At 43.0% G+C, this 26292-nt stretch overlaps 1 protein-coding gene across 1 annotated transcript in view; it reads right to left on the bottom strand.

Moving 5' to 3' along the window:
• Nucleotides 1-26292, bottom strand: part of smyd3 (SET and MYND domain containing 3) — a 146859-nt gene that overhangs the window by 24395 nt on the left and 96172 nt on the right. The window contains 4 exon segments of the mRNA NM_001303768.1: nucleotides 5569-5752; nucleotides 5936-6023; nucleotides 19758-19868; nucleotides 22292-22394. Of these exon segments, the coding sequence (NP_001290697.1) occupies nucleotides 5569-5752; nucleotides 5936-6023; nucleotides 19758-19868; nucleotides 22292-22394 (486 nt within the window).

The raw sequence follows: 26292 nt of genomic DNA, 5'->3' as shown, positions 1-26292 counted from the left end.
GGAGAGGCCTCATTTAAGGCAATTAATTCATTAGGCTTTAGCCACGTTTCACATAAACCAATAACATCTAGTTTATGATCAGAGATTAATTAATTTACTGCAACTGCCTTTGGAGAAAGGGAGTCCCATTTTGCGATGCAAGGTGATAGTCATTTTTATTTGTGACCGAGGTGGAGGAAGGCTTTATCTTAATAAGGTTGTTTTTGTGAGCACTACCTTGTTTAACTTTTCTCAGCCTGAAACGAGTGACAGTGGCAATAGGTAAAGCTGTACTAACTACTCTGGCTATGCTATCGACAGACCTAGCAGCCTGCTAGCCTGCTATGCTAGCAGGCTGGCTAACAGCCTGCAGCCTGACCTGCACCCTATCTCATGTTAAGGCTATAGGAGTGAGACTCCTGTCAATGTTCCTAGATAAAAGAAGAGCACCACTCCAGCTAGGATGGAGTCCGTCGCTCCTCAGCAGATCAGGCCTGGCCCTATTTCTGGGAGAGTCCCAAAAAGAAAGCCAGTTATCTACAAACTCAACCTCCTGCGACGGGCAGAACTCCGTTTTCAGCCAGCGATTGAGTTGCGCAAGTCTGCTGTAGAGCTCGTCACCACCCCTAGCTGGGAGGGGGCCAGAGACAATTACTCGATGCCGACACATCTTTCTAGCTAGTTTACACGCTGATGCTATGTTCTGCTTCGTAACCTCTGACTGTTTCATTCTAACGTCGTTGGTGCCAACGTGAATAACAACATCTCTGTACTCTCTATACTTGCCAGTTTTAGACTTCGCTAGCACCAACCCCTGATTTGCGGCTACGTCGGTGGCTCTGCCCCCCGGTAAACAGTGTACGATCGCCGGCTGATTCTTTAGTCTAATACTGCGTGTAATGGAATCGCCGATGACTAACATTTTTAGTTTTTCAAGGCCACCGGTAGAACATGCCTGCCGATCATTCCCCTCCGAAGACGGCTCGGGCCTTGACTCCGACTCCAGTGGGGAAAACCTGTTGAAAGTCTCAGTTGGATTTAACAACAATTCAGGTTTAACTGGTCGACGGCATTTCTTCCCAGTGACCAAGAGAAAGTTCTTGCCCGGCTGCAGGATCTGTGCCGGGGGGCTAACAACACTATCGTTCCTTCCTGGTGGCACTGACGCAGTTTTTTCTGTTTCTACACTAGCATAATTGCTACAACAATTACAGTGATAAGGCATTTTAATGATACTTAGCCTTGGGAGTTCAGGGGTGAGTAGTTCCGTTAATTATGTCCAAAAAGAGCCCCGGTGTAGTAAAGTTGGTTAAGAGGTCAACAGATAAAAAATATTGTGTTGGTAAAACTCTTAAAATAGAATTTTGACCAATTAGTTTATATAGAGTAAATTCGAAAAAGTTTGGCAGGTAGCCAGGTAGGTATCAGCAGGTAGCGTACAGCACGTCAACAATCCGCAAACTCAACAATCCCACAATGCAGTTCGTCTCAAAGATTGGTCAAGGTGATGTCTCCTGTTGTAATTCTATTTTTCATGGGTGATGTAGCGTCTATAAAGCATTAGCCAAGACAGAAAGCAAGCCAAAACACTCCACATAAGTGATTAAGACAGGGGTTCCAAATTTTTTTAACTCCTACCTAGTCAAATAAAAAGAGAAAATTAAAAAGATCATTCATTAAATAGGAGATAATTTAGTCACCGGAATTAACTTTTTTATTGGAGCTATGACAAAAATCAGCTCCTACAATAACAACAGAGTTTTTTAAGCAATGGGCATTAGGTAACATTATCTACAATGTTGTCATGAGGCTTAACTACTAGAATAACACATTAGGAAGTGATGTTAACAGTCCATTTAGCAGTAAACTAAGGACAATGGAGCGGATGACACGCTATGACAGAAAACCAGAAAAGGAACCAGGCAAGCCTAGTTCTGCTGGCCCGCAATTAAAAGCATAAGTGTAGTTGCCCTGGATTCAAACCCAGGTCTCCCACAAGAGTGGCTGTATCTTTAACCACCACACCACGGTGCATACATGTGTCGGTATAACATCTCAACATTAGATCACTTTGTCACACATAAACAGAACACCACGTTTGAATATTTCACTATTAAGCATTGTGTTAAACTGACTAATGTTTCTTATTAAGTTTACCTCCACCACAAACAGCATCTATGAAATGTATGGATTTTGCCAATGGCTGTTTTAACAGCTTATTAGCCAGTAAGAGGCTTACTAATATCTAACTTACTACTTGAATCTAACATAGCCAAAGCTATTTCATGGCGCAATAACATTCATTTTGCTTTCATTCGTGAATGACATTGATACAATAACTATCAATATAGGTGACAATAACTGACTTTTTTGTCAAGTGAAAAGATGACAGAATAGTGGAAACCCCTACTCTTTTATTGCCCAATTTTTTTTTAACTAGCCAATATTAGCCCCCAAATAATGCATGGACGCATACCTTTAGTCGCAATATGAACAGTTTTATTTTATACTTACTGTAATGTAGCTACTGAAGGTTGTAGCCAGTGAAGTGTTTGCATATCCTGACCCAAAATGCATGCATGGATGCGTACTTCGAAAATCCAATAGAAATAGTCGCAACATAAACGTGAACGGTTTTATTTTCAACTTACTATAATGCAGCTACTGAACCTGGTAGCCAGCAAAGTTTTTATCTATCTGGAACAAAGCCTAATGCATAATTTGCTTTGACTTTGATGAGATTCGAATGCGGGACCTATTGGTTGCAGGTCCATGTCTCTAACCACTACAGGTGCTGGTCATATAATTAGAATATCATCAATAAGTTTATTTATTTCAGTAATTCCATTCAAAAAGTGAATGGAATTACTGAAATGCTCGCTTTACCTCGATAGCACTTATTTCTCAGCATGCAAATCCATGCGTATTTGCTTAATACATCTATGCATGTTAACATAAATTAAGGCTATATGTTATCGTTTTCCACACTGTAAGCACTCATGTCAACCAAATCCAGCTGAAATTGTGAATTTATATCATGACAATAACTATTTCTTTTCAAATGTATAGCTACAGGCCTGTGTAGCGTGTATGCATCCTGGGCGAGCAGCCAGTCATTGGCCTCACCATTTTTTAGGATCTCCCCGGTTTTTTCCAAATATGCTCTTTTCAAACCCTCTCTACCCACATAAGCACCAGGGTTTGCTGTGTCGTAGTAAATACTTTTCATAACCTGTTCAGGCATCGTAGAGTGTCCGAGCAATACTGAGATAACATCATTTTATTTGAGTTTTTGAAATTACACAACCAAGATATTCAGAAAAGTTACACAAACATTCAGATTTCTCATAGTCTTTGTTTATATACATGTTAACTTGAGAACTGAAGTTACCCTGGCCTTAGACAACAGACTCTTTGCTTTCATCACACCATGACGCCGCTGCATCGCATACAACATCCTCATTAAATTTGTCCATGTATTCATACCTGTTCTCACTCAGTCTCTGTGTGATGTTCGGCTCCAACTTGAGCTCATGCAGAAAGTTCTCAGCGGCCTCGTGAACATCAGTCATCGGTGCGTGAAAACCTGATGTGTTCAAAGCCTTGACCAACACATGTTTCAGTTGCGGTGTTAAAACTGTCTCCACAATGTCATCATAATGGGCCTCAAAAAAATACTCAGGCGGTTCGAGACATGAATGTCTTGTCTGGCTCCGGTGGTCCACTTCACATCCGATGCATGCTTTGTGTAGAATAGCCCCAACAACGTTTTCCAGAATCATACCCATTGTTGCTTTGCTGATCTTTAAAACTTTTGGTACAAGGTGTTTGTCCATTTTATGATAACTCTTGTTAGCATTTGAAATGTATGACAGATTAAGAGGACCTAGCTGATCACCAATCCGGTCAATCCAGTGGTAGTTTCTTGCAGGGTATTCTGGTGGAATCGAGCTGTCTGGGTCAGGGGTTCCATAGAAGGCTTCAGCGTTGTCATCCCAGGTGTCACACAGCCTGTCCTCGGCCTTGGGTTCTTCAATCACCACTTGGTTGTATTCTTGAGACATGTTTTGTAAATTCTTCCGACTGCTTGATAGTCTCAGGCGGTCTGTCTGTTTTTATGCTGTGTTGAGGTTGGTGTTAGCTTAAGGCGGGGCTTCAGGGTCATCACCAATGTCTGCGTGATTTAAATATGCCAATCAACCCATAAAACATGAAAGGTTAACAACTACCGGTTGTGGGCCATCTGTTGCACCACTTGTCAGAAGATTAAACACTGGGGGTTTTAGATCTGACGAACACCATTTGTTGAACATCAAACAGCTTACCACTGACACAACACTTATTTATTGCCTGGGAATTTAACATTCCGGAACCCTAAGGCCCATTTGTTAATCATCAAACACAACCACCTGTTATAACACTAGTCTGTTTTGCTCATCTGACGTTGTAAAACATCAAACACGGACACATCAATGTAATTATAAATTACAAAGTCACCGGACATGTGTACGTCACTCCTGAAGTCCTGCCTGTACACACGTCATACAGGAAGTCCCACCCTAACATACGTCATACCGGAAGTCCCCCCCTACAAACCGGATGTCCCGCCCACCTGTCACATAAATATGGAAGCCCCGCCCTCCAGGACCATAAATCAACATTCTGACACATTGTACCCTACATTAACTACTCCTGCGACCCGATACTGATAAGCGGATGAAGATGAGATGAGACATGAGATGAAGTTTAACTTTTTGAATGCAATTACTGAAATAAATAAACTTTTTGATGATATTCTAATTATATGACCAGCACCTGTATATTATTTAACAAGGGGTAGTCAGTCAGTCAGTCATTCAGTAAGAGACATTCACTCTTTTTGGCCGGCTCCGCGGTCCGGCAAACACTGCTAGAAAATTATTAATTCAACTTAATCAAAGTAAATTTTTAGCCTTCATTTCCTTAAAGCCAATGAACTAAAAAAAACTACATTAAATAGTGGTGACAAAAAACAAAAACAAAATAACAGAGGAAATTTAAAAAAGCGAAATTATTCTCCAAAAACACATTAGCAGGAAAGTGAAACTCAAATTTAGATAATATAAATTAGCTGTTTGCATAGCTAAGGCCTCACATTTTGCCAACCTGTTAGCTACTTAGTATTGCTTATTCCACTGCTGCAGATGAAACAGTTGGCCCAAGCCTAGAATGCATTATCTCAAAATTACTTTTCCATTCTAGGTGACGCAGGAAAGACAATGAGGATAACACACTCATACAAATACACACACCCAATCCCAGCACCTACACACACACACACACACACACACACACACACACAAAGACAGAACCTAACCCACCACCCACATATACCTAACACCACCCCCTACACACACAAAGACACACACTCCAACAACCAGCAACAACCCACACACACAAAGACACGCACCCCAACCCCAGCACCTACACACACCTAACCCCAGCACCTACACACACACACAAAGACACACACCCCAACCCCAGCACCTACACACACCTAACCCCAGCACCTATACACACACACCCCCCCACCCCAACCCCAGCACCTACCTGTACGGCCCCAGAGTCTTGAGTCCATAGGCCAGCGCTGTTTCCCACCGGGCCAGGTTAATGCAGGCGTCAAAGGCAAGATCTGTTACTCTCAGCCGGTACACATTACTATCAGGGACAGCTAGGACAGCGCCACCCACTGGAGCTAGCAGAGAACTACACTCCTGTAAGAGCTCTTCCCAGTCTGGAAATTTAGTTAAGGACATGGGGAGGGGCTGGGGCGAAGGTTGGGTATGTGTGTGTGTGTGTTTGTGTGAGGGGAGCAATAAGTGTGTGTGTGTGTGTGTGTTTGGGCTGACTCTCTGGGCCTTTCTCACCACTTGTTGACATTTAACATAGTTCAGAATGATTCCTATGAAAAGGATTCTCCCATTGGTCTGCAGAATCTCCAGCCTGGGGATGGCTTCTTTCATGGGGGTCCAGGCCTCCTTCACCCCACAGAACATCAGGGGATCCTGGTCATCGGGAGAGAGTGAGCCATGTTAAGAGGGACCATACCATCAAGGGAAAGTTAGCACAAAGGCCACAAACACAGGGATGATTCATTTGCTTGTTGGATGACAAATGAACTATAGTCTTTAGACATATGGACTGTGACCATCAAATCATATCTGTATATTTGTAAGGGCACACAAATACATTTTTAACACAAAACCAGATTGATGGTGGGGGGGGCTTGTTTTCCTTGGGAACTGCAGCCTGCTCTGTCCTTTCTTGTAGAGGGCCTCTGTGTGACCAGGCTAATATATTGTTTATGTGCACTCCCAGGTACGATTCTACCACATCCACCTCCTCACCCTGGATGGTGACAGGGGTCAGGGGAGTCCTGCTTGAAGTGCCACTAAACAGGCATTTCCACAGTCTGTCAAAAAAGGCTGCTTCTAAAGTGCTTAGGCTTGTCTGAGAGCTATCATTAGCTTGTCATCATGCTGTCCATACCCTGTAGGCAGGGAGGCCGAACTGAGAGACACACACATACTGACGGGTGACAAAATAAAGGAAAAACGTGAATCAATGAGCGAAGTAACATAACAAAAGCAGATGCCTCCATAAAGGTGTACTGCATGAATTAAGCAATTAACATCCCAACATGCTCTGTGGAATGTATACAATACTGAGCAGGCCCAGATTAAAGTACATATATTCTGATTACAGTACATATATTCTGATTACAGTACATATATTCTGATCGCAGTACATATATTCTGATCGCAGTACATATATTTTGATTACAGTACATATATTCTGATTACAGTACATATATTTTGATTACAGTACATATATTCTGATTACAGTACATATATTCTGATTACAGTACATATATTTTGATTACAGTACATATATTTTGATTACAGTACATATATTCTGATTACAGTACATATATTTTGATTACAGTACATATATTTTGATTACAGTACATATATTCTGGATAAAGATGGCAAGAGGAAAGGGTCTAAGTGATTTCAAAACAGGGTTCATTACAGGGTCTCTTCCAGGATGACAGTTAATGAACCCATCCTTAAGGCACAAGGGGTCAGCGAATGGTTTGACGACTCTTTTGGTCATGTTTGTCACCAGTCTGTAAGTTTACTGAGCTATAACTCACATCTCTCAACCTCACCATGTCTCTGCCTCATCATCACTCTCAAGCAGTACTGACTGATTTTCTTCATTTTTTAATACTCGACTTCAGTGTGCTCCGGGGGACAGTCAATGCCTTGGAAATGTCCCTAAATCCTACTCTTGATTGGTGCTTTAGAAGAACCCAATTCCTGATTTCCTTTGAATGTTCCCCCGTCTTCATGTCGCTTTTGTTAGGTTGTGTACTATTGTGGGACCTCTGACAGGTGTATTTTCACTAATATCAACAATGATATGAAATATGTTCTTGCAAACAAGAATGTTACCCCCTCAAACAACTCTTCTTTTTCCAGTTATCTTATCCGTGAGGAATTTTTAAATCCACTACATGAAGGGGTTTTAAACTACCGCAGCGTGGGGTCAGCATGGGGTCACGCCTCAACGTGGGGTCAGCGTGGGGTCACGCCTCAGCTTGGGGACAGCGTGGGGTCACGCCTCAGCTTGGGGACAGCGTGGGGTCACGCCTCAGCTTGGGGACAGCGTGGGGTCACGCCTCAGCGTGGGGTCATGCCTCAGAGCATCAATCAATAATCAGTCAATAATCAACTAATCAAATGAGTTACCTCTTAAAGTTTTTGTAACATTAAATTATATTTGTGAACATATTTGTGCTCAGTATTGTCCCTCTTAGCTATCCTAACATGAATGTATTAAGAGTAAGTCACTCTGCTAAATGACTACAATTATATATAATTTATTTTCATATCTTGAAACAATACAAGTAGTATAAAACGTATAATAATACAAATTATACGTTTTACTAAACCATCACTAACCTACTGGTGGAGAAGGAACAAACAAAAGGGAGAAAAGAGAGAGACAGGAAGGAAGGTGGAAACAAGAATGAGAAGGAAAAAATACATCAAGAAAAGCGAGGAGAGTAAAATAGAGAATGTGTTTGTCCTGTTGTGTCTGTGTCCTACTGTGTGTCCAACTGTGTGTCCTACTGTGTGTCCTACTGTGTGTCCTACTGTGTGTCTGTTTGTCCTGCTGTCCTGCTGTGTGTCTGTTTGTCCTGCTGTTTGTTTTTCCTGCCGTCTGTCTGTTTGTCCTGCCGTATGTCTATGTGTCCTGCTGTCTGTGTGTCCTGCTGTGTGTCCTACTGTGTGTCTGTTTGTCCTGCTGTGTGTCTGTTTGTCCTACTGTGTGTCCTACTGTGTGTCTGTTTGTCCTGCCGTATGTCTATGTGTCCTGCTGTCTGTGTGTCCTGCTGTGTGTCTGTGTCCTACTGTCTGTTTGTCCTGTTGTGTGTCTGTGTCCTACTGTGTGTCCTACTGTGTGTCTGTTTGTCCTGCTGTCCTGCTGTGTGTCTGTTTGTCCTACTGTGTGTCCTACTGTGTGTCTGTTTGTCCTGCTGGGTGTCTGTTTGTCCTGCTGGGTGTCTATTTGTCCTGCTGGGTGTCTATTTGTCCTGCTGGGTGTCTATTTGTCCTGCTGTTTGTTTGCCCTGCTATTTGTTTCTCCAGCAATGTGTCTGTTTGTCTTTTTGTGTGTTCTGCTGTTTGTGTGTCCTTGTGTCTGTGTCTTTCTGTGTGTGTGTGTTTGTCCTGCTGTGTGTGTGTCCTGCTGTGTGTGTGTCCTGCTGTGTGTGTGTGTGTCTTGCTGTGTGTGTCCTGCTCTGTGTGTGTGCTGCATACAACTGTCAGCAACTATGATGGGTGACAATATAATCAATGTCTTTGGTCAGTGTATGTCTCAGCAAACGCAGTTTAAGCCAAGTGTCAATGTTTCAGGTGAGCTAAACATAATGCAATTCAAGGCTTTAAAGGTGTGTTGTTGCATTTATGTGGGTTTATAAGTGTTAAAGTGTGTATGTACACTACCGTTCTAAATTTTGCGGTCACTTAGAAATGTCCTTGTTTTTTTAAACAAAGGCACTTTTTTTAACATCAAATTGAACAAAAATACAAAAACAAAGAACTTTCTTCTGAAACTCATCAGTCTATTCTAGTTCTGAGAAATGAAGGCAATTCCTTGCGAGAAATTGCCAAGAAACTGAAGATCTTATACAACACTGTGTACTACTTCCTTCACAGAAAAGTGCAAACTGGCTCCAACCAGAAGAGAAAGAGGAATGGGAGGCCCCGGTGCACAACTGAGCAAGAGGACAAATAAATTAGTGTCTAGTTTGAAAAACAAACGGCTCACAGGTCCTCAACAGGGAGCTCCATTAAAAAGTACTATCAAAACACCAGTCTCAATGTCAAGAGTGAAGAGGTGATTCCAGGATGCTGGTCTTACAGGCAGAGTTGCAAATAAAAAAAAGCCATATGTCTGACTGACCAATAAAATAAAATAAATGGGCAAAAGAACAAAGACACTGGACAGAGGAAGACATCTTGGAAAAAAAGGATTATGGACAGATTAATTTAAGTTTGAGGTTATTCAGATAACAAAGAAGAACATTTGCGAGACGCAGACCAAATTAAAAGATGATAAAGGAGAACTTGATGCCAATTGTCAAGAATGGTGGAAGCAATGTTATGGTCTGGGGGTGCTTTGCTGGTGGTGAAGTGCCCATCAAGCCAATCCAACTTGTGCGGGAGATGCATAAGAAACATGGGGCGAATCTCTTCAGATTACCTCAACAAATTGCAAGGCTGTAATTGCTGCAAATGGAGGACTCTGTGATGAAAGGACACAACTATTATTTAAATTTAAAAAAGGGACACACAACTAATTAGGTTAATTGGCAACAGGTCAGGAACATTATTGGGTATAAAAGGACCATCCCAGAGAGGATGAGTCTTTCAGAAGACCACTCTGTGAAAGACTGCACAGGCAAATAGCGCAACAATTTAAGAATAACATTTCTCAATGGAAAATTGCAAAGAGTTCTCCATAGGGGATCTCATCACCTATGGTACATAAAATCATTAACAGTTTCAGACAATCCAGAGAAATCTCTGTATGCAAGGGACAAGGCTGAAAACCAATATTGGATGGCCATGATCTTTGGGCACTGCATTAAAAACAGACACGATTCTGTAGTGGACATCACTGTATGGGCTCAGGCAAACTTCTGAAAACTATTGTCTGTCAATACAGGACATTGCTGCATTCAAAAATGCAAGTTAAACTCTACAGGGAACACGTAAATCACACATGGGGTCTTGATAAACAAAATATATTAAAGATAAAAATCTTTACATTGTGCAATTCGTTGTGTAATACATTGTGTTACATCGCAAAATGACGTAACAACAATCAATGAAAACCCAAATCAGCAAGCGATTGATGGCTGGATCACACCGAAATTCTAAGTAAACTATTGAAACCACAGGCTGTCCCAACTTAAAGCTTCAAATAACTCTATGTGACTCAGTAGTATGGCCCCACGTGCCAGTATGCACTCCCGACAACGTCTGGGCACGCTCCTGATGAGACGCCGGATGATGTCCTGGGGGATCTCCTCCTACACCTGGATCAGGGCATCAGTGAGCTCCTGATGAGACGCCGGATGATGTCCTGGGGGATCTCCTCCTACACCTGGATCAGGGCATCAGTGAGCTCCTGATGAGACGCCGGATGATGTCCTGGGGGATCGCCTCCTACACCTGGATCAGGGCATCAGTGAGCTCCTGATGAGACGGTGGATGATGTCCTGGGGGATCTCCTCCTACACCTGGATCAGGGCATCAGTGAGCTCCTGATGAGACGCCGGATGATGTCCTGGGGGATCGCCTCCTACACCTGGATCAGGGCATCAGTGAGCTCCTGATGAGACGCCGGATGATGTCCTGGGGGATCGCCTCCTACACCTGGATCAGGGCATCAGTGAGCTCCTGATGAGATGCCGGATGATGTCCTGGGGGATCTCCTCCTACACCTGGATCAGGGCATCAGTGAGCTCCTGATGAGACGCCGGATGATGTCCTGGGGGATTGCCTCCTACACCTGGATCAGGGCATCAGTGAGCTCCTGATGAGACGCCGGATGATGTCCTGGGGGATTGCCTCCTACACCTGGATCAGGGCATCAGTGAGCTCCTGGACAGTCTGTGATGCTACTTGGCATCGTCGGATGCATGATACATAACGTCCCAGAGGTTCTCAATTAGATTCAGGTCTGGGAAATGTGAGGTCCAGTTAATGGCATCAATGCCTTCGTCATCCGGGAACTTCCTACACAATTTGGCCACATGACGCCGGGCATTGTCCTGCACCAGGAGGAACCCAGGGCCCACTGCACCAGCGTAAGGTCTGTATTACAACGGCATGGCTCCGTAGTAAAAGAGTGTTAAAATGGCATGCCTGCTGCCCAGACCTGTCACTCAGTGAAAACATTTGATGAATTATGAACGGAATAAATGACAAAGAAGATCAATCCATCAATCAATAAATCAAATGTATTTATTAATACATTTTAACATCAGCAGTTGTCACAAAGTGCTTTTACAAAACACTCAGCCTTAAACCCTGAACTGGTCAGCAGCTGAAATCCTATATCAAGCAAGAATGGGAATACGTTTCTCTTTCAAAACTACAGCAGAGTATTGTTAAAAGGAGAGGTGATGCAACACTGGTAAAGATGCCTGTCCCAACTTTTTTGAAACGTGTTGCTGGTATCAAATTCCAAACGGGCATGTATTTTTCCAAAAACAATAACATTTCTCTGTTTCCACATTTGATAGGTTGTCTTTGTACTGTTTTCAATTAAATATAGGGATTAATGATTTTCATATCATTGCATTCTATTTTTATTAGCATTTTACCAGGTGTCCTAAGTCTTGGAAATGCGGTTGTATGTTTTCATGGAAAACAAAAACATTTCTAAGTGACCCCAAACTTTTGAATGACAGCGTGTGTGTGTTTGCGTGCATGTGTATGTGTGCGCGTGTGTGTGTGTATACGTATGTGTGCATGCGTGTGTGTTTGCGTTCATGTGTATGCGTGTGTGTGCACGTGTATGTTTGTTTGTGCATGCATGTGTGCGTGTATTTATATGTGTGTGCATGTATTTGTGTTTGTGTGTGTATGTGTGTATGTGTATGTGTGTGCGCTCATGTATGTGTATGCGTGTATGTATGTGTGTGTGTGTGTATGTGTGTGCACGTGTATGTTTGTGTCTGCATGCGTGTATGTGTGTGTGTATGTGTGTGTGCGTGTGTGTACACGTATGTGCATGTGTGTGTGCATGTGTGTGTGCATGTGTGCATATGTGTGTGCATGTGTGCATGCGTGTGTGTTTGCGTTCATGTGTATGCGTGTGTGTGCACGTGTATGTTTGTTTGTGCATGCATGTGTGCGTGTATTTATATGTGTGTGCATGTATTTGTGTTTGTGTGTGTATGTGTGTATGTGTATGTGTGTGCGCTCATGTATGTGTATGCGTGTATGTATGTGTGTGTGTGTGTATGTGTGTGCACGTGTATGTTTGTGTCTGCATGCGTGTATGTGTGTGTGTATGTGTGTGTGCGTGTGTGTACACGTATGTGCATGTGTGCATGTGTGTGTGCATGTGTGCATATGTGTGTGCATGTGTGTATGCGTGGGTGTGTGTATGTGTGTGTATATGTGCTCTGCACCAACACCAGGTTTTCAGTGTCTCTTACATTACACATCATGCTGACTGCACTGCTGGATACTGTCACAGTGTTTTTCTATGCATGAGAACAATCTCACACACAGCCCCACCTGTAAGCCTCAGGCAACAAAATACTAAAACACTCTACAGACAAAGCCAATATGATCTCAAAAGACCACTGTCAAGTGGATTGAAAGTAAAAAAGAAGGAAGAGAATGAGACCGAAAGAGAGACAGAAGAAAAAAGGAGAGAAAAAGAAACAGATGGAAAGATAAAGGAAAATAAAGAGTGAAAAGGACAGGGGGAGCAAATGTGTGAAAGAGGAGACAAAGAGGAGAGCAGAAAGAGAGTAGGAGAAGGGCGAGACATGTAGAGAAAGAGAGTGAGAGAGGACAGAGTCACAGGTAGAGAAAGAGAGTGAGAGAGGAGAGACTGATAGGTAGAGAAGAGAGAGAGGAGAGAGTGAGAGAGAGAGAGCAATAGGTAGTGAGAGGAAAGAGTGATTGGTAGAGAGAGCTCCACTGCCGAACACAATGTAAAAAATATCAAACTATCGGAATTCATTTTTGAAGAGATCATTAAAAGGTTTTATCTTACTGATGCCTGTCCTCTTGGGGGAGAGTATGGAGGGCTGTTTTGGCAGTGCAGGATGTTGCTGCCTGCCACAAATGTAGGGACAGTGTCTGACCAAGCACACACCTGTCTCACTGTTGTCCACCACTGTGTGTTTAGTTTGCTGTTGTTGTGTGTATGTGTGTGTATATACACTCACCTAAAGGATTATTAGGAACACCTGTTCAATTTCTCATTAATGCAAATATCAAATCAACCAATCACATGGCAGTTGCTTCAATGCATTTAGGGGTGTGGTCCTGGTCAAGACAATCTCCTGAACTCCAAACTGAATGTCAGAATGGGAAAGCAATTTTGAGCGTGGCAGGGTTGTTGGTGCCAGACAGGCCGGTCTAATATTTCACAATCTGCTCAGTTACTGGGATTTTCACGCACAACCATTTCTAGGGTTTACAAAGAATAGTGTGAAAAGGGAAAAACATCCAGTATGCGGCAGTCCTGTGGGCAAAAATGCCTCGTTGATGCTAGAGGTCAGAGGAGAATAGGCCGACTGATTCAAGCTGATAGAAGAGCAACTTTGACTGAAATAAACACTTGTTACAACCGAGGTATTCAGCAAAGCATTTGTGAAGCCACAAAACGCACAACCTTGAGGCGGATGGGCTACAACAGCAGAAGACCCCACCGGGTACCACTCATCTCCACTACAAATAGGAAAAAGAGGCTACAATTTGCACAAGCTCACCAAAATTGGACAGTTGAAGACTTGAAGAATGTTGCCTGGTCTGATGAGTCTCAGAACAGAATGAGAACATGTATCCATCATGCCTTGTTACCACTGTGCAGGCTGGTGGTGGTGTAATGGTGTGGGGGATGTTTTCTTGGCACACTTTAGGCCCCTTAGTGCCAATTGGGCATCGTTTAAATGCCACGGCCTACCTGAGCATTGTTTCTGACCATGTCCATCCCTTTATGACCACCATGTACCCATCCTCTGATGGCTACTTCCAGCAGGATAATGCACCATGTCACAAAGCTTGAATCATTTCAAATTGGTTTCTTGAACATGACAATGAGCTCACTGTAATGAAATGGCCCCCACAGTCACCAGATGTCAACCCAATAGAGCATCTTTGGGATGTGGTGGAACGGGAGCTTCGTGCCCTGGATGTGCATCCCACAAATCTCCATCAACTGCAAGATGCTATCCTATCAATATGGACCAACATTTCTAAAGAGTGCTTTCAGCACCTTGTTGAATCAATGCCATGTAGAATTAAGGCAGTTCTGAAGGCGAAAGGGGGTCAAACAGTATTAGTATGGTGTTCCTAATAATCCTTTAGGTGAGTGTATATATATATTATTATGTTTTCTTTATCTATTGATTATCACCCCTGCCGCCCAAAAATTTGTTCATAATTTGTTCAAACATTGTGATTGTACTTTGGCAATATGTACACATATGCGCCATGCCAATAAAGTGAATTTAATTGAATTAATTGAGAGGAGAGAGAGAGACCAGAGAGTAATTGGTAGAGAGAGAGGAAGGTAAAACAAATCCAATTGAAGCCCATGCAGAGGGTTAAGGGTTAAGGTTTAGCCTGTGATTTCCTACATGCACAATTCTGTCCTAACATCTTACAAGTCCAAAGGAAACCCTCAGCTAACAAAAAAGAGCATTACAATTCTCGACACCTAAAACAAAGCCTAAATTGAAGTCTCTAATTCAAAGCACTTCAAAACCAAGATCTGACACCAGAAAAGAGTTCGCTCAGTCAGCTGGTTCTGGACTTAACCAATCAAATTGATACCAGCACTGGTTCAAAATAAATAAATATATAAACACAATCACAAACCAATCTAAGGACTCACCAAACAAAATCACTCCTATCCGACCCTAAACAGAGAATATGAATTTTCAGATTATGTCCACTCTGTCAGAGTTCTGAAACAGACACAGATCCTCACCAAGTACCATCACTTGCCAATAGAAACCGGCAGACATAAAAAAGGCAACCCAAACAGGAGTGTGAATGTGGTCAGTGCATGACAGAGGAGATAGAGACAGAGATTATGTTTTTGTTTTACTGAGGGAAGCACCAAGAAACTCCATATTTGCACTAAGAAACTCTTTTAGATCATTACAGCCACTTGGAAAACAAAAAATACTAATGGGCAAAGGACCAATGGCTCCTCATGCAGCCAAATATGTATTTTCCTGCTATAGCCTGAGGGACCCTCACTACACCTGAATCCATCAGAAATCACCTCTGATTATAATACATTTAGTAGGTAGATTGGGACTGGAAGTGATAGTTGTGGTAGATTTCTGAAATTATGATAGTATGTTATTATTTATTGCTATCTTCAATCAAATGTATTTATTTTTATGGTTATTAACAGCTATCATTCTATTATTATTATTTCTACTTTCATATATTTAGTATTTAGTAGTTAGTATTTGTTATTATCTCACAAAAATGCTTTGATGCTTTGGCAATAATTATGCAATGTTTTTCCTGCCAATAAAGCAATTAAATTGAATTGAGTGACAGGTAGAGAGAGGAGAGAGTGACAGGGGGAGAGAGGAGAGAGTGACAGGGGGAGAGAGGAGAGAGTGACAGGGGGAGAGAGGAGAGAGTGACAGGTAGAGAGAGGAGAGAGTGACAGGGGGAGAGAGGAGAGAGTGACAGGTAGAGAGAGGAGTGACAGGGGGAGAGAGGAGAGAGTGACAGGGGGAGAGAGGAGAGAGTGACAGGGGGAGAGAGGAGAGAGTGACAGGGGGAGAGAGGAGAGAGTGACAGGGGGAGAGAGGAGAGAGTGACAGGGGGAGTCTTTTGTAACAGTTGTTTATGAGGCCCCGAATTCTTGCAGGTGGTATAGCTGCCCATTCCTCTTGGCAAAATGTCTCCCGGTCATGCAAAGACTTTGGTCGTCTTGCATGAACCGCACGTTTGAGAACTCCCCAGAGTGGCTCGATAATATTAAGGTCAGGAGACTGTGTTGGCCACTCCAGAACCTTCACCTTTTTCTGCTGTAACTACTGGCCTGGTCAACTTGGCCTTGTGCTTAGGGTCATTGTCATGCTGGAAAGTCCAAGAGCGTCCCATGCGCCGCTTTCATGCAGAAGAATGCAAATCCTCTGACAGTATTTTCTGATAAAATGCTGCATTCATTTTGCCATACATTTTCACAAGATTCCCTGTGCCTTTAGAGCTCAAACACCCTCAAAACATCAGTGAGCCACCACCATGCTTCACAGTGGGGATGATATTCTGTTCACTATAGGCCTTGTTGACCCCTCTCCAAACAGAGCGCTTATGGTTGTTGGGCATATTGTAACCAGGCTTTTTAGTGGCATTGGTGCAGTAAAGGCTCAGTATCTAGCTTGCTCAGTGCATCCATGTGAGAGCTAACATACTCATTGACTATTCATACACAGACACTAATTGCAATTGAAAAAGCCACAGGTGTGGGAAATTCATCTTTAACTGCCATTTTCACCTGTGTGTGTCACCTTGTCTGTAACAAGGCCAAACATTCAAGGGTATGTAAACATTTAATCAGGGCCATTTGGGTGATTTCTGTTAGCATTATGATTTAAAAAGGGCCAAACAACTATGTGATAATAAATGGCTTCATATGATCACTATCCTTAAATAACTTTTTGTTTTCCAAGATCGGTTGTATTTTCAAAATCGATACCAACATTTCACATCTGTATATTATATTTTGTGTTTTTATTTTATATATATTATTATTGCCTATCTGCAATTGGTCTCTCTATGTCAATACATTCTACTGAATTGAATTGAAAGAGAGAGAAGAAGAGAGGTGAGATAGTGACGGGGATCTCGAGAAAGAGAGAGATAGTGACGGGGATCTCGAGAAAGAGAGAGATAGTGACGGGGATCTCGAGAGAGAGAGAGAGAGAGAGATAGTGACGGGGATCTCAAGAGAGAGAGAGATAGTGACGGGGATCTCAAGAGAGAGAGAGATAGTGACGGGGATCTCAAGAGAGAGAGAGATAGTGATGGGGATCATCTTGAGAGAGAGAGAGATAGTGACGGGGATCTCAAGAGAGAGAGAGATAGTGACGGGGATCATCTTGAGAGAGAGAGAGAGAGAGATAGTGACGGGGATCATCTTGAGAGAGAGAGAGAGAGAGATAGTGACGGGGATCATCTTGAGAGAGAGAGAGAGAGAGATAGTGACGGGGATCATCTTGAGAGAGAGAGATAGTGACGGAGATCATCTCGAGAGAGAGAGAGAGAGAGAGAGAGAGAGATAGTGACGGGGATCTCGAGAGAGAGAGAGAGAGAGAGGAATTTGTCAATTACACTTTACTAAGCACATTATTATTGTGTAAATTACACTTTACTACACTGTAAAGGAATTTGTAAATTACACTTTATTATGCTGACAATTACTGTGTTAATTAAACTTCATTAAGCTTATAATAAATATGTACATTGCATTTTATTATGCTGATAATGAATGTGTCAATTACACTTTACTACACTGCAAATTGATGTTAATTACAATCTACACTGCTGACAATGAATGTACTAATTACACTTTACTTCTACTACTAGAATGTGCCATTACATTTGGCTACACTGACAATAATTTATGACACTGACAATTAATGTGTTAATTAAACTTTACTACGCTGACAATGAATGTGCTAATTAATCTTTATTTCACTGACAATGAATGTGTATATTGAACTTTCCTATGCTGACAATGAATGTGTATATTAAACTTTACTATGCTGAAAATGAATGTGTATATTAAACTTTACTACGCTGACAATGAATGTGTAAATTGCACTTTATCAATGTTGATCATGTTTCAATTATACGTTAGTATACATGGTGGAGACAGCGAGAAACAGAGACGGAACGGGAGACAGAGAGACAGAGCGGGAGACAGAGACGGAACGGGAGACAGAGACGGAACGGGAGACACAGAGACGGAACGGGAGACACAGAGACGGAACGGGAGACACAGAGACGGAACAGGAGACAGAGACGGAACGGGAGACAGAGAGACGGAGAGACAGAGCGAGAAACAGAGACGGAACGGGAGACAGAGAGACAGAGCGGGAGACAGAGACGGAACGGGAGACAGAGAGACAGCGGGAGACAGAGACGGAACGGGAGACAGAGAGACAGCGGGAGACAGAGACAGAACGGGAGACAGAGAGACATAGCAGGAGACAGAGACGGAATGGGAGACAGAGAGACAGAGCGGGAGACAGAGACGGAACGGGAGACAGAGAGAAAGCGGGAGACAGAGACAGAACGGGAGACAGAGAGACAGAGCAGGAGACAGAGAGAGAGACAGAGACGGAACGGGAGACAGAGAGACAGAGCGGGAAACAGAGACAGAACAGGAGACAGAGAGACAGAGCGGGAGACAGAGACGGAACGGGAGACAGAGAGACAGAGCGGGAGACAGAGACGGAACGGGAGACAGAGAGACAGAGCGGGAGACAGAGACGGAACGGGAGACAGAGAGACAGAGCGGGAGACAGAGACGGAACGGGAGACAGAGACGGAACGGGAGACAGAGAGACAGAGCGGGAGACAGAGAGACAGAGCGGGAGACAGAGAGACAGAGCGGGAGACAGAGACGGAACGGGAGACAGAGAGACAGCGGGAGACAGAGACGGAATGGGAGACAGAGAGACAGCGGGAGACAGAGACAGAACGGGAGACAGAGAGACAGAGCAGGAGACAGAGACGGAACGGGAGACAGAGAGACAGAGCGGGAAACAGAGACAGAACGGGAGACAGAGAGACAGAGCGGGAGACAGAGAGACAGAGCGGGAGACAGAGAGACAGAGCGGGAAACAGAGACAGAACAGGAGACAGAGAGACAGAGCGGAAGACAGAGACGAAATGGGAGACAGAGACGGAACGGGAGACAGAGAGACAGAGCGGGAGACAGAGACGGAACGGGAGACAGAGACGGAACGGGAGACAGAGACGGAACGGGAGACAGAGACGGAACGGGAGACAGAGCAGGAGACCGAGATGGAGAATAAGATAGATGAAGATTAGTACAGAATTAGACAAGTGGTGGAGTGGTGGAGTGGTGGTGTCATTTTTTGTGTTTTTGCAGGATGTGAAAAGAAGTGACAGGTGGAGGGAAAGTGGATGAGAAGAGGCGTGAAAGAGTGTGGACAGTAGGATAAAGATAAGGACAGGGTTAGGAGAAATAGGGATGGATGAAAGAGTGAGAGGATAACCTGTGGGTCACAGCAGGTCGACACACAGGGAACAGTGTGTCTGTCTGTGTGTGCATTTGTGTGTGTGTGTGAGAGTTGTCTACATGTGTGAGTGAGTTGTCTGTGTGTGCATCTGTGTGTGTGTGTGTGTGTGTGTGAGTCGTCTACATGTGTGAGTGAGTTGTCTGTGTGTGTGTGCGCGCATGTCTCTTACCAATTCTGCAGTGCTGCATAGTCCACACTGGCAGCTGAAATGATACTGTTCCATTAACTGAGTCTGTCTCTCTCTGGTAGGAAGCAACACACCTATATAACTAATAGTCACCTATTAGAGAAAGAGAGAGAAAGAAAATGGAGAAAGAAGAAAAGAGGAGAGAGTAAGAGAGGGATAAAGAGACAGCGTTAGAGTCATGGTGGAAAACAACAGCTGAATTCTTCTGACTCATTCAAATGGTTTTGTTGTTAAGTGTGAGATAAGCAGATTAAAACATACATTAAAAAATAACTAATATTACCAGGCAATTGAAAATAAAGAAGCGAAAACATAAAACATTAACAATGTAATTAAGAGTGAATAATATTGCTAGCTAGCAAGCTAATTATAATTTGAAAGTGATTTTCTTTTAAATCTTTAGCCTTTAGACGGCCGTTAGTATTTGTTTGGAAACTATGGCAACATGGCTACTGAGGCAAAATGGGTTAGGGTTAGAAAAATGTGTTTCCCAACAACTGAATGCCTTCCTAAAGACAAAAAACATTTATGAAATACTCCAGTCCGGTTTTAGATCCCATCATAGTACTGAGATTGCACTCGTGAAGGTAACAAATGACCTTCTAATGGCCTCAGACAAAGGTTCCGCATCCGTCCTGTTGCTTCTTGATCTTAGTGCTGCTTTTGACACTATTGATCACTCCCTTCTCTTAGAGAGACTGGAAACCCATATTGGGCTACGTGGACATGTTCTAGCCTGGTTTAAATCTTATTTATCTGAAATATATCAGTTTGTTAGTGTGGATGGCATATCCTCTGACAAGTCAAAGGTATGCTTTGGTGTTCCTCAAGGCTCGGTTCTGGGCCCATTATTGTTCTCACTATTTATGCTCCCTCTGGGCGATGTAATCCGAAATCACAATGTAAACTTCCACTGTTATGCTGATGACACACAGTTATATATTTCAATGAAGCATGGAGAAGCCCCTAAATTAGCTACTTTGGAAGCATGCGTTTCAGATATTAGGAAGTGGATTACAGAGAATTTCTTGCTCTTAAACTCAAGGAAAATAAAAATGCTTGTTTTAGGACCCAAGAAACAAAGAGCGTTGTTAGCAGATCTCACTATGAACCTCGACGGCTGCATGGTCATATCCCAAAAAACTGTAAGAAACCTTGGCGTTACCCTTGACCCTGACCTCTCCTTTGAATATTTATATATAATTATTTATAAAATATGTCTCAAGAATTGCTTATTTTCATCTTCGAAACATTGCATGAATTAGAAACTTTCTATCAAAAACTGATGCAGAAAAATTGATCCATGCTTTCGTTACTTCTAGACTAGATTACTGCAATGCTCTTCTCTTTGGTTATCCAGACAAATTAATAAATAAACTTCAATTAGTGCTGCACACGGCTGCTAGAATCCTTATTAAAACAAAAAAATTTGAACACATTACTCCTGTCCTGGCATCCTTACATTGGCTGCCTGTTAGGGTTAGGGCTGATTTTAAGGTTTTACTCTTATCCTATAAATCAATACATGGACTTGCTCCTACTTACCTTGCTGAAATTATCCAGCCATACATACCTACACGTAACCTATGATCGCAAGATGCAGGCCTTTTAATTGTACCTAGAATTTCTAAACAAACAGCTGGCGGCAGGGCCTTTTCTCATAGAGCTCCACTACTGTGGAATGATCTGCCAATTAAGGTTAGAAATGCAAACTCAGTGCAAACTTTCAAGTGTCTACTAAAAACTAATCTCTACAGTACGGTTTATAATTAGGTGTAGCCTGGCCTGGGGGCGTGAAGGTGACCAGTAGGCTTGATACTGTCCACCCTTGCTGTCTTGCCAGGTGGGCTACTCGGCCCTCATTCAGGGGGATTGCGGTTGGTGGGTGTCCCTTTGGTTGATGCACAATGTGGGTGGATTGATTTCCTGCCTGTGGGGCCCTGTCCGGGGCCTCCCCCGGGTAGGGCCACAGTGTCGCCGGACCCCCCCCGTCTCATTTCCAAGGTGTTTCGCTGCTATATTATTGTGCTGGGGGATATGAGGAATGCACTTCTAACTTTTTTAAGTCTCCTCCAGTTTTACATTTTAGGAGGAGATGAGGTCCTGGTCCACACCTGCGGAGTACCTGGTTTGGGGGGCCGTTGCTGTCCCTGACCTTGTCCATCTGGTCATACTTTTGACCTAGTCTAGAATCAAATAGACTCTGGATTTAGCCCAGATAAATGTATTTATTATTCCAATTGGACTCTTAATATCTCACCTGGCACAGCCAGAAGAGGACTGGTCACTGCTCTGAGCCTGGGTCCTCTCTAGGTTTCTTCCTAAAATTTGGCCTTCTTAGGGAATTTTTCCTAGCCACTGAAATCCAACACTACTGTTGTTTGCTTCTTGGGGTTTAAGGCCGGGTGTCTCTGTAAAGCACTTTGTGACAACTGCTGTTGAAAAACGGCTTTATAAATACATTTGATTGATTGATTTGATTGATATAGACAGACAGATATAGACAGACAGACTACCTCCTCAGTGGGTTGGATGTCCCTGATGGCTCGAAGTTGGAGGGTTTTCCCCTGAAACAGCATCACACAGCTGGGCCTGCAGTCATGGTTCAGCAACGACATACTGCGAACAGAGACAGGGGTTAGGGGGGTGTTGGAGGAGGGTTAGGGAGGTGTTGGAGGGGGTTAGGGGGTGTGGATGGCATATCATCTGACAAATCAAAGGTATGCTTTGGTGTTCCTCAAGGCTCGGTTCTGGGCCCATTATTGTTCTCACTATATATGCTGCCCCTGGATGATGTAATCCAAAATCACAATGTACATTTTCACTGTTATGCTGATGACACACAGTTATATATTTCAATGAAGCATGGAGAAGCCCCAAAATGTGCTACTTTGGAAGCATGCATTTCAGATATTAATGAGTGGAGGAAAGAGAACTTCTTGCTTTAAAACTCAAGAAAAACAGAAATGCTCGTTTTAGGACCCAAGAAACAAACAGCTTTGTTGGCAGATCTCACTGTGAACCTCGATGGCTGCATGGTCGTATCCCAAAAAACTGTAAGAAACTTTAGCGTTACCCTTGACCCTGACCTCTCCTTTGATGAACATATAAAATATGTCTCAAGAGTTGCTTATTTTCATCTTCAAAACATTGCAAAAATCTTTAACTTTCTATCAAAAACTGATGCAGAAAAACAAATCCATGCTTTTGTTACTTATAGATTAGATTACTGCAATGCTCTTCTTTTCAGTTATCCTGATAAATCAATAAATAAACTTCAATTAGTGCCGCACACAGCTGCTAGAAACTAGAACAAAACAATTTGAACACATTACTCCAGAACTAGCCTCTTTACACTGGTCTGCCTGTTAGGATTAGGGCTGAGGTTTTATTGTTAACCTATAAATCAATAAATGGACTTGCTCCTACTTGCATTGCTGAAATGAGCAAGCCATACATACCTACACGTAACCTACGATCGCAAGATTCAGGCCTTTTAATTGTACCTAGAATTTCTAAACAAACAGCTGGCGGCAGGGCCTTTTCTCATAGAGCTCCACTACTGCCAATTAAGGTTAGAAATGCAAACTCAGTGCAAACTTTCAAGTGTCTACTAAAAACTCATCTCTACAGTACGGTTTATAATTAGGTGTAGCCTGGCCCGGGGGCGTGAAGGTGACTAGTAGGCTTGATACTGTCCACCCTTGCAGTCGTGCCAGGTGGGCTCTCATCGCCACTGGGATGCCCTCCCTCCAATGCCATTCGGGGGCAGAGTCACTGGCTTGTTGTGGCCCTGTCCGGGTCCTCCCCCAGATAGGGCCACAGTGTCACTGGACCCCCCTGTCTCAGCCACAAGGTCTTACGCTGGGGGAGTAGGGTCATTTCTCCTTCTCCATTGTAAATCCTTGTAGATCTAAGAAATGCATTTTCTAAATTTTCCCTGTCTCCTGCCCTGTTTTAAATTAGGAGGACATGAGGTCTTGGCCCACACCTGAGGAGTACCAGGCTTGAAAGACTCGTTACTGTCCCTGTCCAAAGTCCTCCTGGTTGTGTTGATCAACATGATAGGTGATGATTTTAGCTGCTACTGTGCTGACCCCCCCCCCCCCCTCCCCCCATGTTGTCCCTGTCCTTGTCCATCTGGTCATGCTTCCGACCTGGACTAGGTTTAAATAGACTCTGGACTCAGCCCACATGCATTAATTAATTATTACAATTTGTATTCTTTATATATATATATTCACTCGGCAGAGCCAGAAAAGGACTGCTCACCCCTCTGTGCCTAGTTTCTCTCTAGGTTTCTTCCTAAATTTTGGCCTTCTTAGGGAGTTTTTCCTAGCCACTGAAATTCAACACTACTGTTGTTTGCTCCTTGGGGTTTAAGGCTGGGTGTTTTCTAAAAGCACTTAGTGACAACTGCTGATGTAAAAACAGCTTTATAAATACATTTGATTGATTGCTTCTAACCAAGTACCTAACCAATTATTCACCTCAACATTACTGCTTCTAACCAAGTACCTAACCAATTATTCACCTCAACATTACTGCTTCTAACCAAGTACCTTACCAATTATTCACCTCAACATTACCACTTCTAACCAAGTACCTTACCAATTATTCACCTCAACATTACCGCTTCTAACCAAGTACCTAACCAATTATTCACCTCAACATTACCACTTCTAACCAAGTACCTAACCAACAATTTCTTAACATTACTAGTCACTCTAAACCGACAGAAAGACACAGTATTCTCACAGTCCAAACTGACACGCTGTATATCAAATGTATATCATTACAACTCCAAAAAGTACATTTTTGTAATTTGTGTAATAAAAGTTTAATTTTTTTCATACTTACAGACATTCTAGTGAAATAAAAAGAATATAAGCCATCCATCCATAAACAGAATTTTCAAATAGTCAATAGCACTTGTCAAAGAGAGTTTTGTCAACCAATGCTTAGCTAGCAATGCAGACAGTTCATTATACCTCTTTATTTGAAGCTCTCCACATGAAGCTCAGTAAGCCTTTAAGGGCACGTGATAAATATACAACCCTAACAACTATATAATAAGAAATGTCCACACACACACACACATTAAATGAAACTGTACCTAAAAATTAAATGATGAGACTGAGAGGTACAGGTAATGGGAATGTGAGGACAGGGCGAGAGGCAGGTCAGGAAAAACCCCCTTCTTTCTTTAAAAAGGAGGAGGCTGTTTGTTGCTACGCAACCAACAAAAACCAATAGGCAGAGCAAGGTCCTGAATAAAAGCCCATTTTGTGACTGTGTGACAGACACACACACAAACAAACAAACAGACACATACAGACTAATGGATTGCCATTAAAGATGTTTTTCTAACCCCTAAACTCAACCCCCTTATACCCCTAAACTCAACCCCCTTATACCCCTAAACTCAACTCCCTTATACCCCTTACCTAAACACCCCTTATACCCCTAACCTTAACACCCCTTATACCCCTAAACTCAACCCCCTTATACCCCTAACCTAAACACCCCTTATACCCCTAACCTTAACACCCCTTATACCCCTAAACTCAACTCCCTTATACCCCTAACCTTAACACCCCTTATACCCCTAACCTAAACACCCCTTATACCCCTAACCTTAACACCCCTTATACCCCTAACCTTAACACCCCTTATACCCCTAACCTTAACACCCCTTATACCCCTAACCTAAACACCCCTTATACCCCTAACCTAAACACCCCTTATACCCCTAAACTCAACCCCCTTATACCCCTAACCTTAACACCCCTTATACCCCTAAACTCAACCCCCTTATACCCCTAACCTTAACACCCCTTATACCCCTAACCTTAACCCCCCCAAGGGTTAGAAAATACATGCTGAGTAGTGTGTGTGTGTGTGTATATATAGGTGATGTGGGGGCATGCAAATGGGATGTGTGTGTGGGTGGTGTGTGCATGTATACGTGGTGTTTGTGTGTGCATAGGTGGTGTGTGCGTATGTAGAAGTGTGTATGTGTATTAAGGTGCGTGTGTGTATACCTGGTGTGTGTGTGTTGATGGTGTGTGTGTGTGTTGATGGTGTGTGTGTAGATGGTGTGTGTGTGTGTGTGTGTGTAGATGGTGTGTGTATGTGCTCATGTAGATGGTGTGTGTGTAGTCTATGAGGTATGTGTGTCAGTATAACATGCAGGGTTGTGACAGCCCTGATCCCCATATTCACCAGACCTGAACAAGGGATTAGTCTAAATACCACAACGCTGTCCTGGGTTAGGGTCCTGGGTGTACTACTGCTGTAGAAAATCACACTTCTCTCCTCCAACATGAGCCGTGCCCTGGTCAGAATATCCTATACACACTCACACACACACCACCTATACACACACACACACACATCACCTATACACACACACATCACCTATATACATACACACACACACACACACACACACATCACCTATACATACACACACACACACACACATCACCTATACAAACACACACACACACACACA

Source organism: Esox lucius, chromosome 15 (assembly GCF_011004845.1).
Source record: "Esox lucius isolate fEsoLuc1 chromosome 15, fEsoLuc1.pri, whole genome shotgun sequence".
Classification (NCBI taxonomy): Eukaryota; Metazoa; Chordata; class Actinopteri; order Esociformes; family Esocidae; genus Esox; species Esox lucius.
The sequence above is the reverse complement of the archived record's forward strand: the minus strand, read 5'-3'. Positions and strand labels throughout refer to the sequence as shown.